The sequence below is a fragment of the Pezoporus occidentalis genome, unplaced genomic scaffold, assembly GCF_034315485.1.
Source record: "Pezoporus occidentalis ecotype Australia unplaced genomic scaffold, CSIRO_AGI_Poc_V1 ctg283, whole genome shotgun sequence".
NCBI lineage: Eukaryota > Metazoa > Chordata > Aves > Psittaciformes > Psittacidae > Pezoporus > Pezoporus occidentalis.
The window spans coordinates 451,950-469,801 of NW_026914752.1; the positions used below are offsets into that span (position 1 = coordinate 451,950).

Genomic DNA, 17,852 nt, shown 5'->3' on the forward strand with positions numbered 1-17,852 from the left:
CAGCCTGTGCTTTCCAAACATGCACAAGTACACCTCCTCCATAGCTCCCATAGTTTAGTTCCTTATCTCTGGCCTTAGCAACTCCTAGCCTCACTCCTTATTCTCACATCCGTCTCATTCTGGTCACTGGGCTGCAGCACGCACTGGGCTTCAAAAGCCAGCTGACGTGGGAGCCAGTGCATCACACAGTTTCATCCCATCCGGATGTGCTTTTCCTACTTGGCCAATGTGCTGCCAAGAGCCAGCAGGATTGCAAGCTCAGCAGCTGGGAAGTGCTGCAAGGAAAGAGGTTGCTTCACAAGCTTCTCTGCTACCTACAGGAAGGAAAACCTGGCAACAGCATGCAGCATACTTCCCCCTTTCAAAGCCAGCAATGCACAGCTACAGGACAAAGTTATTTAACTTAGAACAGTCTGACTTTATTGGTGCAAACATCAGAACTGTAGGCGACTGGAAATATTCTCATGTACTCAGAGGAGAGTGTCTGAGGTGAAGGGGTGCACACAGACAGTGGCCCCCCCTGCCCGACTCACACCTATTTTGGTGTTTCTTTTCCAGAGTTTAGTCTTCGTGGATGTTGAAAAGCTTTGCTACTTCATTGAGATCATCGTGTTCCTCCCCATCTTTGATGATCTGATGGAAAGAAGAACACATTAAAACCTGCACATACTTTCAAGTACCAGTGCTGCAAGGCTGTACCTGTCACCCATGAACACAATGAATTCCTTAGATCTCTGAAGCTCTGCTGATGACAACTTAGGCAGTCCGGAACACAACAGTACTTACTACAGCCAAATTTATATGGGAGTCTTAAACACATTATTATCTGCCTACAGGCTGGAGTTGAAACAATCTCACTACTCCTGTAGGATTTCTTTGATGCCTAGGTTTCCCTTTACAGATCTGAAGAACAAGTATCTTCAACAAGTGATTCATCTCAGCTCTGAGAAAATGAGCCAGCTTGGCTCCTTGCATGACTTAGAGGGGCCCATGTAAGTGGCTTAAACTTGCAAACCTACCTTTTAGATGATGAGATGAAGAGGGCAAGATACACACTTGGCCCACTGATTTAGAGGAATGGCTGCTACAGGAAGGAAGGAAAGGATCTCTTTCATGGGGATGGAAGTAGTAATAGGTTTAAAGTGCATCCTGAAAGCTTCTGATTAGGTACCAATGGAAACTTCCACCACTAAGAATAGCTCATTTTGGGACAGATCACCTGGAGATGATATGGAATCTCTCAAACTACTGAAATTCTCCAGATGTTAACAAGTGACCTAAGTATAGCTGATCTTACCTTGGAGGACGGAGACTGACTATGGGGGATGGAGACAGGCTAAGCACCTACCCTGACTTTTTATGGCAGGGTATCTAGGATGATAGTTTAAGATTATTTTAGACACTTGTACATCAGAAAAAGTAGAACAAAGATAGGACATTTCATGCTTATGCTCAGCCCATTGTGATTCTTGCCTGTACTTACTACAGGCCTGAAATTTCAGCCCTGCAAAGGCAAGGCTTGAAATATAAACCTGACTCAAGTTGTTTTTTGTACGACTTTTGAACAAACATGGAGAAAAGCACAAGGACATCTCCCATAATTCACCTGAGGCAGGGCTACCATTGGATGTTGCACAGCACTGTTCCAGACACAGCATCTGCATTTATTCATCCTAATTTTCAATTGGTAGGTTGGTTTTTACGCATGAAAATCCCTGACCTAAGCAAGACTCCCTGTTCAGCACACTAGTCGTGTACTGACCTTTCGAGCAATAGGCATCCTGTTGAAGATGTTCCACAATATGATTCCAACCACAACTTTATCCCTGAGGTAGAAAATGACACCTTTGCCATAGTCTTCTCCTTGCTTTGGAACTTGAGGCGCTGGTGAAGAGCTTGGAGAAACGTGAACTTCTGAGGCTTCTGCTTCCGTCTCACTCTCTGATCGAATACCCGTCCCTAATGCAAAGATATGAGATAGCGAACATCCAGTGCAGAAAAAAGCAGCAGCTTTTTGCTGTGATTGTGAAAGCAGACTAAAGAGTGAGGTTCTGTAACAGCCTGAGGCATTTTCCTTTGAGGTGCATACAGCAAAAGTAAGGTTTCAATAACAGGAGAATGAAGCAATCCTAACCTGAAGCACAACCCTGACAATTCCCAACTTCTTTCACTAAATGGCATCTCTTTGGGCAGCATATGCAAAATAAAGATGCTTAGATCCACACAATCTCTTTTGTCCAAAACCTGATTATTTTACGGAGATAGAGGAAACTAAGCTTCCCTGAGAAGAAAATGTTGGTAACTGAGATGGTGTCTTCTTGGAGACATTTTAATATCAAAACCAGCCTTTAAAGCTTGATCTAGAAAAGAAACAGATTGATGTCTCCTAGTGCTCCACAGTATTATCAGCCTGAATCTGTGGCCACTGCAGAGACCCAAAACCTTCCATCCCCTGCCAACAGCTCCCAAGCACAACTACAGCCCTACCTGACTGCTCTGTTGCACTTTTCGGTGTGTCTTTCGCTGTTGCTTTAGCAAAGACTCCTACTGTTGGCAAACTACTGTCAACAAGGCCAATGGCTTCGTACCCCACATTAGGGCCCAGATCACTCCTAGGAATGAAGGAGGGGAAAAAAATTAATAAATCATTTGAAGCATTAGCGAGACAAACACAAGGCAAATGCATCCAGCCCCAAAGCTTTGGGCAGGAGGGTCGGGGTGTGCAGGCCAACTGACACTATCTCTTCTGCATACGCTAGGGTGGAACAAGCAGTGAAGATACAGCAAGTCTGAGGCCATCACTTTCTGATTCAACAAACAAGAACCTCAAATACTTAAGGGGTGGCTTCCCGGAGCTGCATAGATCTTGGCCCTTTAGGAAGTCAGACATCTGACCTCAGTACTCAGTCATGGCCATTGGGGTACAGCTCACAGGTACTTGCTAAAACTTCTGTGTTGCTTGCATAGTACCACTGTAACATGGAGCTGGAGCAGAAGCAAGTGTTTCTCCAGGTCCTAGTAAGATTATTTAATCCAACTTCTGGCTATGCTGAGTTACAAGCACCAGATTTTGCAGTACAGACAATTATTGAGTGTATTTCAGAAAGACCATTTAGAGAAGATTAACGAGAACATGTGGCTGTCACTCCTTGAATGGGGCACCTGCTGAATATGCACTGGGGTGCTTGCAGGAGTCAAAGCAGCTCTGGTTTGGGGCCCAGAAAGTACACTTATTGTGTAAGTGTCAAAAGTGTTCCCAACTATGCCGAGGAAATGGATGCATTACACAAAACAACACGGGTCTCTTACATGTGCGCATCATGAACTTCCTGGCCAGAGTCCTCCAGACTGGGCTTACAGAAAGGAATCCCAGTAATGTGCTAGTTAACCAGACCTGGCTCCCAGCAGTGGGTAAGTCGGAACTCAAAAAGGATCCTGAACAAATGTACGAGGAGTTCCTGCCACATGCCATGTTTTGAGCCCAGGAGCAGGAAGTGTCACTTGGTGGGGGCTGGCAAGCCCCCAGGGTAACTCCTACCAACAGAACACACTACTGCAACTCACGATCCCCCATCACCTACATCCGTGTCATGGGCAAGTGTCCTGAAGAAAACCACCCAGCTGAAATGAATGCTTCTGTGGCTGTGGTTAAAAGAGAAGTGGGAAACTCCTCCGGAGTCCATGCAGGACTCTGGAACCAAGTGTTCAGGTAAATGATGGCAAGTCATAAATAACTATTTTTGAGGAGATTTCTCCAAGTAAAGTAAAACTTTTCCCCATATTTAAACTCCTGCTAACCTTACATTTCTGATCTTCAGCTCTGGGATTCTTTTTGTGTGTGGTTTTTCGTTTGTTTTAAAAAGAATGTGTGTTCCAAAACATACAGCAGAACAGCCTATTTTCTCCATAGCTCTGGAAAACAATAAACACATAAATGCTCCTGGATGCAGCTGCGCATTGCTACTGAAGCATCAGTTCAGGTAATCAGCAGTGGTGCAAAACAGCCAACACCAACAGACCGTGCTGAGGAACGTGAGATCATTTTAACAGAAAAGCTGCTACTAAGTTCAACCTGCAAATCAGCCTGCTCTGCAGGAAGAGGCTGCTCGGAGAAATGGGGATCCACAGGAAGGAAAACTATTCTGGAAAGGTCGGGGCAGAGCAGCAGATGTTCAATCCCTTCCCATTCCCTGTGCTTCTGGGAACAATCAGCTGTACAAGCTATCTGCTGAAGTAGCTTTGCTGCACTTAAGAAGCAGAAACCTTTACAAGGTGTATCTTGTCACAGCTCCTCAATGAGGCCAAATAAGAAATACCAAAAGAAGAAATCACATTACCAGAACATGGACTGATGCCAATAGGGCTTTGCAGCTCCTGTCATGTTTTCTCCAGCCAGTCTTCCACTCACAACAGCATGATCATGGTGCTCTACACGTCTCCTACCTAGTTTGATATCATAGAAGCAGGCAGCATCCCCTGCCTTAAAAAGAATCATTCAGTGAGGGCTGAACATTGACACTGAAAGCTTAAACTAATCACAACCAAAAAATGGCACTGGGAAGAGAACAAAGTGGAAATATGAACCAGGAATATCTAACAAATCCCAACCACCACTGCTGCTGTATCCCACTCCCCAGGCCACATAAGTCCTGGTTTTTGAGCATTTTTCATCAATCTTTCAAAAAATAAAGACTATCAGGTACATTTTTCCAGAAGAACTGAAGTCAACTCCCACCCCTCTTACACAGTAGAATAACCCATGGTATCTTTAGGTTACCCCAACTCCTCTTACACAGCATAACTTAGAACACTCGCACCATTGTTCCCACAGCACAAAGCATGCTGTGGTGCACAAACAGCCTCCATGGCTGCTGGCAGGGTTTGTGGTACAAGTGGTCTCAATACTTGTGATGTTTTGCCCTATTCACCTAACCTGGATACATCAACCCCCGTAACTCTGTGTGGTCCAACTGCATCACAGGACCAGCAGACGAATCTCCTCCGCACGTACTCACCACCCAGATATTAGAGCGTGCCTGCAGCTCTGCATTCACCCTGAACCCCCCGAAGTCAGAGTCCACCTCCAGCCCAGCTGACTTGGCCAGCTCCACATTAGGCTCCAGCCCTACTGCAGCCACAATGTGATCTGTCTCCACCTGTTTGGGGATTCATAATTAGAATCTCAATTCTCTCAGTGCTCCTGCAAACTTGGCCCTCTCCCTGTTTTAAATTTACCTTTCGTCCATCTTTCAGTTTAATCACCAGCCGCTTGCCAGAGACAGAGACAGACTTGACCACAGCGTTGGGCATGACATTAACACCCTCTGGAAGCAAACACAGGGAATGTGACTGCTCACTCAGGGGGAGACTGGTTTCAGCTGAAGGAGGGTCCTTGGTGAAAACACAGGCAGAACAGGGGCTCGGGCTAGGCACCAAGAAAGGCCACCTTACCTCTGTGGCCTTTGCCACTCCAGTTTGGAGCAAAGCATAAGAAAGCCAGCTGAAAAGTTTGAAAGAGCTACTTAAATGGCAATCAAAAGTACATGTATCATATGATGACAAGGTAGTACTCAAAAGAACTCCCCAAGATAGCCTTTCAGGCACTAAGGACATTCAATTACCTATTGCTCTGCCACAAGCCAGACCAATGGGCCTGACAAGGCAGCTTCCACAAAGTAACTCAGACCTGTGGGTTATCAGCGCTTGCAATCCATAGCCCAGCTACATCCCTTCTCCCTTGATCTCCACTCCACTTACCAATGCACAGGAATATTTTCTGCATTTCATACAGCAAATGGGGAAAAGGTATCTCAGATCTCAGGGGCGTTCTGAGCTAACACCAGAGCAGCTGGCCTTACAAAGCTGTATGCATGGGGCTACACAACCCTGCTCTCAAAGTGACTCTAAGATGACTGCACTAGGCTGTACGAAGTGGAATGATTTGAAGCTAGAGCAACTCAGAAGATAACAAGGCAGTTATTGTAAGACAACTTCGGTTCCAGATCACAGAAGCTGTTAAAGTAACTCGCAAATATGTAGTAGGGATCATTCTGTGCAGAAACAGCCAGAGGGAAAACCTCACCAGCATCAGCACACATGTGTGCTTGGTGTTCCTGGAGGAACATCTAAGAGGCCAGATATTCATGGCAGCTCTGCACTACCCAAGCTGCCTGAACTGCAGCTTGTTCTGTTCTGCAGCTGGGCCACCTCAGGGACCTGGCCTTCCTGAGGCTGCACCACCAGCAGACAAGCAGAGAGCTGTATCCCACAGAGAACAGCTAAACAACACCCACTGGCCTAAACACCACAGCTCTACCACTCTCTGAGGAGGAACCCTGAAGTACAGCTTTACCTCTTCTGACTTTCTCTGTGGTCCAGTTGCTCAGATATTCTGGCAAGACTTTGCCCATGTTGCCGTTCTCTGGAAACAGCTGAATCACCTCCAGGCCTCTGCTTCGTGCTGAAAGGAATGCAAAGAGGTTTACAACCTATGGCTAAAGAGCAGCAGTACAGATTCAGGACTTGACTTTCTGCAAAGAGCTTGACAGAAGTTTCTGAAACGGGGAGTTCTGGCTCCCAGATTTCTCACAGTAGTCAGAAAGTGACTGACCACTGTTTCCCATACACCTGCAAACTCCAGGGTCACAGACAGCAGATTTCTAAGTCAAATGCATATTGTGCTGGAGAAAACTTCCCGTATCAGAAAATTGCCATTAAGACACTACTCAAAGCTGCACACACTTGACAGTGAGAATCCAGTTGCTCGTGGCCTCTCTGAAATGCCAGTTTTAAGGCGGCTTTTAGCATTGAAAGAACAAATATAACTTTCTACAGGGTGGAATGACTTTGCAGCATGTGCAGGTCTCATAGGGAGCCTGACTGACAAACCTCTTTGTGGCCAGGGGCTGCTTGACAACTAATGGGAGAGAAAATGGAAAACTAGGTCAGGCCATACAGCCAACACCACATGTGTGCAACAGGGTCATTTCAAGCAGACGAGTCTGTGCAAAAAATGAGCAGCTGGAGAATGGAGTTTACAACGTTAGGCTGCTTACATGCAGTGTCTGTCACTTCTGTCAAGGTGCCAGCTGAAGCCACACTGCCCACAGCAGCACACTTACCTCTTCTTCCCAGCGCACAGGCCAGCTCACTGCCAAGAAAGCCACCACCAATGATTGTGATGGACTTGACCTCTCTTGAAATCTTTTCCAGTTTTTTGTAGTCCTCAATCTGAAAGAAGACATTTCAAATATCCTCAAACAGGAATGGCAGCAGAAGGTATTTTTCTCCAATTTCTCCTGTAATAAGAGCAACTCTCTCCCCAAATTAGAAAGGGAGATTTGCTTCTCCTTCATCCTCTTTGTTTACTGCACATGAAAAAACCTCTCTGGCTTCCTACTGTTTGTGCTACCTTTTCCCTGTCCAGGTAATCTCAGATTCCTGCATTTTCCCCTAACTTCCAACAGCAATTACAATTAAATTTCTAGATGCAAATGTACTACAGCCTAAACAGTACTACAAGGATGCCACAGCTCACGTCATTCCCTTCCTACACTGAGCAGATCAGACCTTAGGGTAAGTCCAGCAAAGAGCAGAAAGTTCCCAGTTGGCTTCTTATTCCTGATTTATTCCCTGAACTAAACCAAGGAAAAGGCTGCATACCTGTCCCCAGTACCACGTTTTCAAGAAAAGCAGTTTGTCAGCAAAAAACAACTCTACAGCTAATCAGGAGACCACTGACTAAATGCCATGTCTTTTATTCACTTCGTCCCAGGGCATGGGATGAAGGTGAAGAAATACCACAAAGCAGGCAGGGATATCAGTTTATCAGCTCATTGGAAAACCATCTAACTCAGTTCAAGAGCTAAGACAGATGCTCAACTTCACACTTAGCTCAACTGCAGAGCATGAGTAGCCTCTGTCATGTCTCAGGCCAAAGGCCAACCTCTTGCCTCCGTGCTGCAGAATCCTGGCATGCACTTATTCCCGAGGGGTGGCAGGCTGAGCACTGAGCCAGCTCCTGTGCCTCCCCACACTCCTGAAGGCACTCGCTGCTCAGAGGCCAGACTGCCCTGCAGAGCGTACACTGCTCATGGTGTTAAAAGGCCTGGAAGGTGCAAAGTCATACAGGAGGGAAACTAAAAAACCAAAACCCAGCCACCAGACACAACAATCACATCATTGCAGCTCTCAGGCCTGAGGCAAGCAGGGGAGTGCTCAGGCAGACTCCACCCGTTTAGCTGCCTTGGGAAAAGAAATGAATAGCAGACTCCTGGTTACCAGCCCAGGGAAGCAGCAGCCAAGGCACAGCTGTCCTGGACCCCAAGCAGGAGCATCCATGGCTCTGTTGTTTCAACCTCACCCCAGGACAGCAGCTGCTGGACATTACCTTTCGGAACAGCGTCAGCCTTTGCTGTACATCTTTCCCTGCTCTTTCAATGGCAGGAAGATTCCTTGGGGAACCACCTGAGGACAAGGAGAAAAAGACTAATGACACCATGGCCATGTCACTGGCTATCCAGACAATGCAGAGCTATCTTTAATCGTGATGGTGCTTTCCAAACTGCTACAACATGCTCCGTTCCCTGTTGCCATCTGGGTTTTTAACATGAAAGACCTTCTGTGTGAGCAGTAGGTGACCCAGCAGTCACCCACAGAAAAAGATGGGATGCTGTACACCTTGCTCCACTAACTGGAGACAGCCAATGCCACTTGAACCACACAAGACCATAGGCAGGACCTGAAGCTGGCCTGTACAGGAGTTCCTTTACTGAGCTGCTACGGAAGTCACCTTTTCCTCCTTTCCTGCTGCTTTTCACAGGGCAAAGCTGTGAACATCCCAGAGAAGCTGGCTTTTGTGAGGCAGGTGAAAAACCCAAAGCATGGCTGTCTATGACTGTCCTTCACATGACTGCTCTGCCAAGTGTTTGGCATACTGCAGAAACTTCCTTGTCAGATAAATGCCACTGAACTAAAAAGGCTAGCACAAGACAAAGAACAAAAAGTGAAAAACCCCAACAACTTACCAGTAGCAATTAGACATTTGTCATAGGATATCTGGGTACCATCACTGAGTTTCACTGTGTTGCCTCTAACATCCATATGTACAACCTGCAAAATTAAACACCCGTGCACTGTAGGGAGTTAAACTGCACAGACTATTGATTAGAAAAGCAAACTTGGAAGTTACATTCTCACACTTTTAGGTTTAGGGCAGGGGGGAGGAGGGAAGGGAGAAGACCAGAAGTAGGAATTCTTTGACAGCCATCACAGATCAAGCTGATCTTCCCAGGCTCTAAGAAATGGACTTGGACACCTGAGGTAACAGTAACAGGACTCACTGAAGCCTTATTTTAGCAAGATATAAAAAAACGAGGGCACAAATATATTAGAAGCCTCACCATAAACTCTTCCACCTTCCTACTGCTTTTGCACAATGTCCTTGCCCACATTATAACTCAATGCTCTGATCACTCTGCTCTCCTTACCTCACCCCTGACATATATAGCCTAGCTCACATTTTGTTACACCCTGCTCTAAGGCTCTACATATTGTCCCATGCTCAAACCTTAGACTTATCCTTCCCTCTTCCTCATCTTCCCTCAGCCCACTACTCCTCCTCATAGCTTATCCTGCCTTCAAACCATGTCCTTAAGATGAACATAGTCTCTGCTTCATCACGTACACTTCCCCCAAACTTGTACACGTTCTCCTCCTCAGCCAACCCTCCACACCACCACCTGCACTTGTTTTAGCTTCAAGCAGAGGCTCTGCTTGGCAAGAGCTGCATGATGCTGAAACAGCAGCTTCTGTTGTACCCACCTTCTTGCCACAGAGAACTGCTACTCCACCATTTTCTACATAAGGCAGGTCACGGACAGGTACATAGAATGACGGCGGCTGGAAATAGATACTGAAACAAGATCCATTATCAAATGGGTTCCTCTTTGCGATACCAGCAATTACCAACAACACCAACACACCACCTCTGAGCATCTATAACAAGCACCAGAATTCTTTTTTATCTGCTTTTAAGAATTAGGGTCTTCACATTGTTGGAGTTCAAGGGTTTCATCAGTAAGGCTTTATCACAAAAATGAAATGCAATCCAGGGTCCCTGGAGCTCTGCTCTGAACTGTGAGCCTATACCCTTACTTTATTAACTTATTTCACAGGATTCCTGCCAGCGGTGGTGTGTGTCTCAGGGAATCCCAGAAAGATTCAGGAAGTGCTAAGTTCTGAGCTAACTCTCATGTGCAGCAGCACTGGCTACACCTTTCAGTCTGCTCCCGACTTGTAACATCTCAGCATCACCGGGAAGCCACGTGGCACCTCAAGGGCTCTCCAAGGTCAGCCAGCTACTCCAGTGCAAAATAACACACTCTGCATGCAGGATGCAGCGCCCTGTCCCCACTTTGATCAGCCTAGTGACATTGTAGAGAGCAGACAAACACAGAAATCCACCCAGTGATTTGTCCACACAGCACTTTGGGGTCTGCCATGGCTCTCTCACAAAACCAGCTTGACCGTCAGCTTTTCCTTAAGCACTCTCTCTCATCCCTGCTGCCCATCAGTGACACATACCTCCTCTCCTTGCCATTCCACTGTCTGAATCGCAGAGTCTCTGTCACATTTGGATCATCTGAAAACCACAGTTCTTTGGAGAGAGGAGGGCGCATATAGGGCAGGGCAGGATCTTCAGACACAATCAGCACCTTTAATTGGTCATTAAACACAGCAGGTGTACAGATGCCAGGCAAATGGCAAAACACACAACAGAAGCTCTGAAGCAAGCACAGTATTCAGTCATCCACACAAGTCTGCTCTGGGCATCTCTTACCCGGGCACCAGGGTCACGAGCCCGAATGGATCTGGCAGCAGCAAAAGCAGCAGTTCCTCCACCAATCAGCAGGAAAGGAACGTGAGATGGGACCTCAGGCTGAGCCCCAGGAGCTGCAGGTGACAGATTGGACAGCTTACTGCAAGTTCAGCAGGGAAAACGGCCCAGCCCAGCCCTAAAGAACAGTATGCCACCAGATGCCTCTCCCATACAGCCTTCCTTTGGCAAACTGCCCCTCAAATACTCCCCACCCCAAATACTTCCCAAGAACCATGCTGCTGTTTCAAAGCTGGCTCCCTGCACAAACCAAAATGCCAGCTTCCAACAAACTACCTTTTCTAAGCCAGATCTGCTCAGCTCAGTGGCAGTTGCAGAGTTTTGGAACAGTCTTGTAGCACAGCTTTCATTGCAGGGCTTTAGCCCCTCTCTTACAGATCTACTTTTCTCTGGCTTAGGATGTTAAGAATGATCTATGTAACAGCTTGAAGTATCACTATTTGGAGAGGCTGTTAACAGGTTTGAAGCCTCACTGTGAACCTGTGCCACTTGTTCCGCAGATTCTCAGAGAGTTTCCTGTTATGAATGGATCAGTTTAAGAATGCTGCTTACATGTGCAGAGCTGGGAGAAGTGGTTGCAAAGTCAAAGACCCACAAAGTCTTCGTGAATTTCCAGCATTCAATACACAATTTCAGAAGCTTCATATAAGATTAGGACATTCTCTGTACAGTAGATCCAGGACAGCAAAAACATGCTTGGCCTCTATTCTGGCCAAACAATATGCTAGAGAGCCAAGGGTACATGGTGCCTTGTTGAGCTAACAAGAGGGCTCAAAAATGAGTCAGAACACCGGGAAAGGAGACATGGCCTGGGTGTTATTCAAATCAGAAAACAATTTAAGTTCTTTGGAAAACCGGAGCTGAAAAGTGTCTGATCCAGCTGCATGTCTTCCTTAACCACAAACCAACTGTGAGCAAGAACAAAACTCTGCGCTGGCCATTCAGGGAATGGTTTGTAAGAAAGGAAGGTTCCCTAAAACACCATGTGAATTCTGAAAGACCAGGTTTTGAGTTCCTAGCAGGATGCGTTTCCTCCCACATGCAGGTCCTGTCTCTAAGCAACACACAGTTAAACCTTATGCAGGAATAAAAGTTAGTTAAATATTACCATCAAGACTCACCTGCTCTGCCCTGAGCAGCAGCATCTGCATCTGAAAGAGAAGACAGCAGCTGAGTTCAGCAAAGCACAGGGACACTGCAGGGAAGAAGCTGCAGGTCAGGGCTGACCCAAGGAGGCCACAGGATTCACCAGCTCTCCACTACAAAGGGACAGAGCCTCCACAAACATAGACTTACCAAGACCTCTGCTTCAGCATTTAGGCTGTGCCTGTCCCCCAGCCTCAACCCTAATAAAAATGTTCCATCCTTCAAACAAAAGCAATCCGTTTTCTGTCCTGTCTGCTGGACATTTTGTGTGGGTTTCCTAGTAAAGTGACATACCAGCTCTCTGCTCTATGGCCTAAAGCCACTGTTATTACTAAATAAACAATCCTCCGGCTCAATGGTTCAGACAGATTTCATAAATTGAGAGAACTTCCATGAGCAACCTGTGCTCCACATAAAGCCTGCAAAGCATCAAGAGCCTCACTAATTGCCCCAATTCCTCCCTCTACATGCAGCCCAAGCAGGCTGCTTCTCACATGCCCAGCCCACTTTACATGGGACAGGAATGTTGCACAGCACAGAGGACTTTGCGCTGGCAGACCACATTATCCCTGTGGAATCACAGTGTCTTTGCCAGGCTGCGTAAGGGTAGAAGCCAAAAGCAGAGATAACACTTTTCTTTTATCACAGAAAACACAAACAGCAGGAAGGAGCCCTGAGAGACAACCTACTTTAACCTCATGATTAACTGTAAAGCACAGCCTTGTTCTGGGCCATGGAAAGCTAGCACCATCTTCTATGCTGGGAAAATACGGGAATCACAAACAGCAGCGTACACTGAGAATCACAATGCTGTGAAGGCATAAGCATGCAGCTTACATTAATCTGTTTTCAGAAGGGATCTGTTCCATTTGTTTTAGAGGTCTCAAGTTAGCAGCTTATGACAAACAGACCCAAACCCAGAACCATCAGGCTCGTACGCACCAGGAGGAGACGATTCCTTTTGCTGAGACCGCTTAGTTATTGTTGTCATCCGGCTGGTGAATCGCTCTTTGTTTTCTCGCAATGTTTTATATACCTGGAGACAGACAAGGGGATATTTAACTTATGCACCTTAGAGCAACAAAGCACCGTGCTGCTTCTGCCCGCCCACCACAGCCCCCCAGACAGGCATCTGTCCATCCTGCTTGCTCAGAAAAGGCATCTGCTGTTTATTAAAGCACACGGACCAAAATATACCTCACTGAAAGGAGTGCTCATAAAGGTACGTGTGTATAGCTGCGAGAGGAATGTGCTCAGCAGACAATCTGCTCTACGTATGGTGTGATGAATCTCAATTGTATGGCCATTTTCCATAAGCAATCGACCTTGCTGCAGACCTGCTTCAAAAGGGACCAGATACCACAATGGCAGTGCAGTCAAACCAACTCCAAGGATATTTGCAAGCCAGGCCATGGCATAACAGGAAGATAAATTCAAGGCAAAAAGCAGCCCCCAGCTTCAAAAGCAGCTGGGCAGAACAAGCAAACAACCTCACTGGCTTTCTTTAGGCCAGATGTTACAGCAGTAACATCACCGAGGTTGGCAGTGCCCTTCAGACACAGTGTGGCTGCTCTAGGCAACAGCCTCTGGCTGGAAATGCTTCCCAGGTCTGCTGACCTGCTGCCTGTGTGTCTGCTGAACCGGGACACAGTGTGAGCATCACCTGCATGCCTGGGGACACAGTTTAGTGGCACAGACAAGGAAGGAATGTTCTTTTTTTGCTGACTTCCAAAAAACACTGCTAATCTAGAAAAGCAAAGGACAATGAGACTGCTGGAAGCAGGTCAAAGCATATTTGCCCCCACAGTTAACAAATTAGAAGGAAGCAAACAATTTTAAGGCAAAACCTAGCCTTGCTAATAATGCATAAGTGCATGATGTTAACTTTCATTTTACAGTGTTCATAAAAGAGAAAAATACCTTCTCAAGACAGTCTGAAACACAACCACCTATCCACTTACTGTATTCTGAACTGTGACAGAACATCAAAACTGGGACATTTCCAGCAGCAATAAAGCCTCCTAAATGTGAAGGCATGATTGGTAATGCTGCAGCTGATGCCATCGACTTAGTGCTTGCTAAGCCAGGGTCCTGACATCCAAACTGCATTTGAGCAAAATTCCTTTGGGGAACTGAAATCTTTGACTCCCCAGACATTTTGCATCTTACCCATCTCCACAATTAGGTGTTCTATACCACACCAAAGAGTCTCAAACAGGATGAGGAATCTAATGCCAGGCATGAAAAAGATCACAGGCAGACAAAAGCATATTCAGGGAATGGAAACATGGTCAAAAAACATCAGAAAACAGGAACTTAGTGTTGGTAGAATCAAGATATTTTAAAGCCTTTTGCTTAAGCAGATAAAATTCAACGTTAACAAAACTACCTCTGCCTCTGCAAGCAGAACCATGAAGTGCTAAGCAAGGTGAAGGGCAGCACACAGCAAATGAAGTCTGATCCCTTTGAAAAACCTGACTATTGTACCCATGCAAAATGTCACATCAGGTCTTCAGGATACCTGTTTCCAAAGGGACAATGGCAAGCTCCTTCTAGCCAGAAACAGCTATGTGCTATAACGGAGCAATAGTTCTGTGCTCTGCTCCGAAGACATTACCCCATTGGACAAGTTTTGTTTCCTTTCCTCCAGCACGCTCATATTTAGGTGATTGTTTCCTTTTTTGTAGGAAACATTACTGGTATCAGATGTGTTAATTTGTGCCTTTCTGATGGTTACAAATCAAAGGCAGCAGGTTTGGGGTTTAGATTTATTCGATAGGGAAAAGTTAATTCTAAGGCAATTTCTCCTACTAAGAACTACAATTTTGAGACTATCAGGTTTGTAAACTTGTTACTTGACAATGTCCCTTGAAATTAAGTATCTGAAGCCACGGAGCACACAGTAAAAGGCTAAGTTGGAATGCCACACAGAAAAAGGTGCCCTCCCTCCCTCCTCCCTCTCACCCCATTAAACCCCATTTATTTCAGTGTCTTACATAAGCTCCTGTCCCAGTGACTGTTCCTCCTACAATTAAGTATAACAAAAGGTTGCTGCCAGCTTTGCCAGGAACACCTGAAGACGTCAGTGATCTAGAAGGGCATCTTAGATGATGACATTGCAAAACTGTAGGCGAAGACAGGCAACGAGAGAGAAGAGAGGGAAAGAGCTGAGTATTAAGGATTCTTGGTTAAACAGAACTTGGGAAGAGCAGAATGTGGTTTGTAATTTCAGTTATCTTGTTTGTCAAACAGGGCAGCAAGGCACAGCAAGGAAGACTGAAAAGGAACAGGAAAAGACCTTTCCTGTGTGCAGTGAAGTGCTGTGAATTATTTCCCAGAAGCTTTCTGCATGGGGAGTTTCATTAGAAGAAATGAGGACGGGACTTCTACCAAATATGATCCTTTACAAGAAGGAATTTTGAAACAAAGATTTGTATGACGTGAACTTTGGACCATCCATCCCTTGGTAAGGCTGCTAGGCTTCAGCTGCCTGGGAATGTGATTTACTCTCCAAGCAAAGTTTTACCCTTCTGAATCTTTTGATCAGGACACAAGTGTATGGCCACCAATTTCGGGTTGATTTGGTGTACTTTCACAAACTAAACGCTGATGTTCTGAATTGAGATTTCACAATTGAGATTTTACTTTGGTATTAAAAACATCTACCATCCAACTCTCCCTGAACTACATGCTAAGAGCACATACAGCAGGGAGAGCTTTGGTTTGTCATAGTATGTTTAAAAAAAAAAAAAAGAGTGCCTTCATAGCAAAGAAACCTAAAAGGTAACTGAAATTACAGTTAAAAACCAATTCTCATCAGAAGTCAATCTCCAGCCAGCTTAGTTAGCTCCCCTTGATGTTTTCTGAAGGAAGATATAGCAGAAATAAAAAGCTAAATAAAGGTATCTGAAATAGAGCAAACGGTTGACAGGAGAGATGTATGGCAGCTTCTTCCCATGAACTACCTTGCTACTTACATAGGCACCCGCTCCTAATGTTGACAAGCCCACAAGAAGGGCAAAACCCGAACTAGAGCCGCTGCCCCCCGGCACGCTGGAGCCAGCCCCATGCATGCTCCGCTGCCGCTCCACCGGAGCGCTCCAGCGCTGCAGCAACTTGCCTGAGGAACACAGTTCATTAGAGAAAAACACAAACACCATCAATACAAGGGCATGGGTTGAAACTGAGAGACGAAGTCATTTCTGAAACCAAAGCAAACAAGGTGCTGCTTTAAAAAGCCCAGCACCACATCTGAGTGACTGCGCTCAGTTATTCCCTGCCACAACAATCAGCTCCAGGCAGCCGTGGATACCAAAACCACCTGCAAGATCAAAGAGTCACTGAGCAAATTAATAGCAGGAACATCTACTAGAAAGCTAGAAGGAGTATCTCCAGCTGAAGAAGCCTTCAGGCTACGCATTACTGGGAGAAGACATCAGAGATACCCAGGTACTGCACGTTTGCTGCTCTCACACACCCCTCCAGGCCCCAGACTCAAGATGCACTTAGCATCATAGAGAACCATAGAACGGCTCAGGTTGGAAAGGGCCTTAAGACCATCCAGTTCCAACCACCTGCCATAGGCAGGAGCACCTCATACCAGATCATGCTGCCCAAGTCCCGTCCAAGCTGGCCTTGAAGACTGCCAGGGACAGGGCAGCCACAGCTTCTCTGGGCACCCTGTGGCAGCACCTCAGCACCTTCACAGGGAAGAGCTTCTGCCTTGTATCTCACCTGAACTTCCCCTGTTTGCTCCACCACATGCAAGCAAAGACGAACATAACCTTGCCAGAACAAGCCATAGCTACAGTTATCCCAGCAAAAAAAAATCCTTTTGCCAGCACAGCTCATTCCCCTGAGATGAACCTCCAGCAGAGAGGGGCTTCTGCTCAGAAAAGGGCCTTCCAAACGAAAAGAAGGAGCAGGGCTTGTGTGCCCAGGTGAAGGCAGCCACCGGCACTCAAGACACAGAGTGTGCCTGCACAGCTCTGACTCTGGGTTTCACTATAACTGTCACAGACTCGCCCGTCCCAATGAGATCTTTAAGCGGAGCCATCACGGGGGTTGCTGGGAGCACTGTGCTGCACAGCAGCCGAAGCTGGCCCAAGCGGCCGGGCTCTTCTGCAGAACGTGCTTCTGCCTCATGCAGAAAACACCTTCCCCTGCTCCTGCTCCTGCTCTGCTGTCAGCTCCTCGCCCAAACGCACAGCTCTGCGCTGTAACCCCGCAGCGAAACCGCGGGGGCTCGAACAGCTCCACCGGGCTCAGGGTTTCCCTTCCCGCTCCTGGTGCGCCCGCACCGCACCAGCCGCGGCCGCAACCGAAGCGGAGCGGAGCGAGGCCTCGCCGCCAACGGCGCTGCTAAGGAACCCGTTCCACATCAGCGGTGCCCGGGTGCCGTCTGCCCGGCTAACGGGCGCCCAGAGCCCTCCGGGCGAGCTGCGGAACTGGAAACCGCGGTTCTACCGCGTGCTGCCCGCGGGCAGAGCGGGACGGAGCTCCGTTCCGGGGGGGGGGCAGCGCCGCCACGAGAAGCCCCAACCCGCGTGGAGGCGGAAGCCAGCGGCGGGGCCTCCCGCCTGACGCCGCTCACGGAACCCCTCCGAAGGCAGCGCCCCCCGAGCCCGCCCGGTCCCGACTCACCCGCGGCGGGACGGCCCCGCGGCACGGGACTGAGGGGCCGCAGGGCTCGCGCCACCCCGCCCGCGCCGCACCGGAACATGTCTCTGCCGGCCTCGCGCCTGCCCACCTCGCGCGTGCGCAGCCGCCCGCTCGCTATTGGCGGCCGCCGCCGCGCCTCCGCCGGCCC

General features: G+C 47.4%; 1 protein-coding gene across 4 annotated transcripts; it reads right to left on the reverse strand.

Moving 5' to 3' along the window:
- Positions 1 to 394: 394 nt before the first annotated feature.
- Positions 395 to 17,849, reverse strand: AIFM1 (apoptosis inducing factor mitochondria associated 1). Of its 4 annotated transcripts, none has more exons than XM_062625856.1 (17): positions 17,687 to 17,849; positions 15,040 to 15,167; positions 12,986 to 13,079; positions 12,019 to 12,048; positions 10,841 to 10,953; positions 10,585 to 10,715; positions 9,823 to 9,913; positions 9,027 to 9,111; positions 8,390 to 8,466; positions 7,122 to 7,230; positions 6,353 to 6,460; positions 5,236 to 5,324; positions 5,016 to 5,156; positions 4,338 to 4,480; positions 2,488 to 2,612; positions 1,763 to 1,959; positions 395 to 633 (listed from the first exon to the last, which is right to left on the reverse strand). In XM_062625856.1, the coding sequence occupies exons 1-17, from the start codon at positions 17,763 to 17,765 to the stop codon at positions 562 to 564; spliced, it is 1,812 nt and encodes a 603-aa protein (XP_062481840.1). In that variant the 5' UTR covers positions 17,766 to 17,849; the 3' UTR covers positions 395 to 561. The 4 variants fall into 4 exon arrangements, with proteins under 4 accessions (XP_062481840.1, XP_062481839.1, XP_062481841.1 ...); XM_062625855.1 differs by lacking the exon at positions 15,040 to 15,167 and adding an exon at positions 16,021 to 16,163 and having other exon boundaries at positions 17,687 to 17,838; XM_062625857.1 differs by lacking the exon at positions 17,687 to 17,849 and adding an exon at positions 16,021 to 16,159.
- Positions 17,850 to 17,852: the final 3 nt, after the last annotated feature.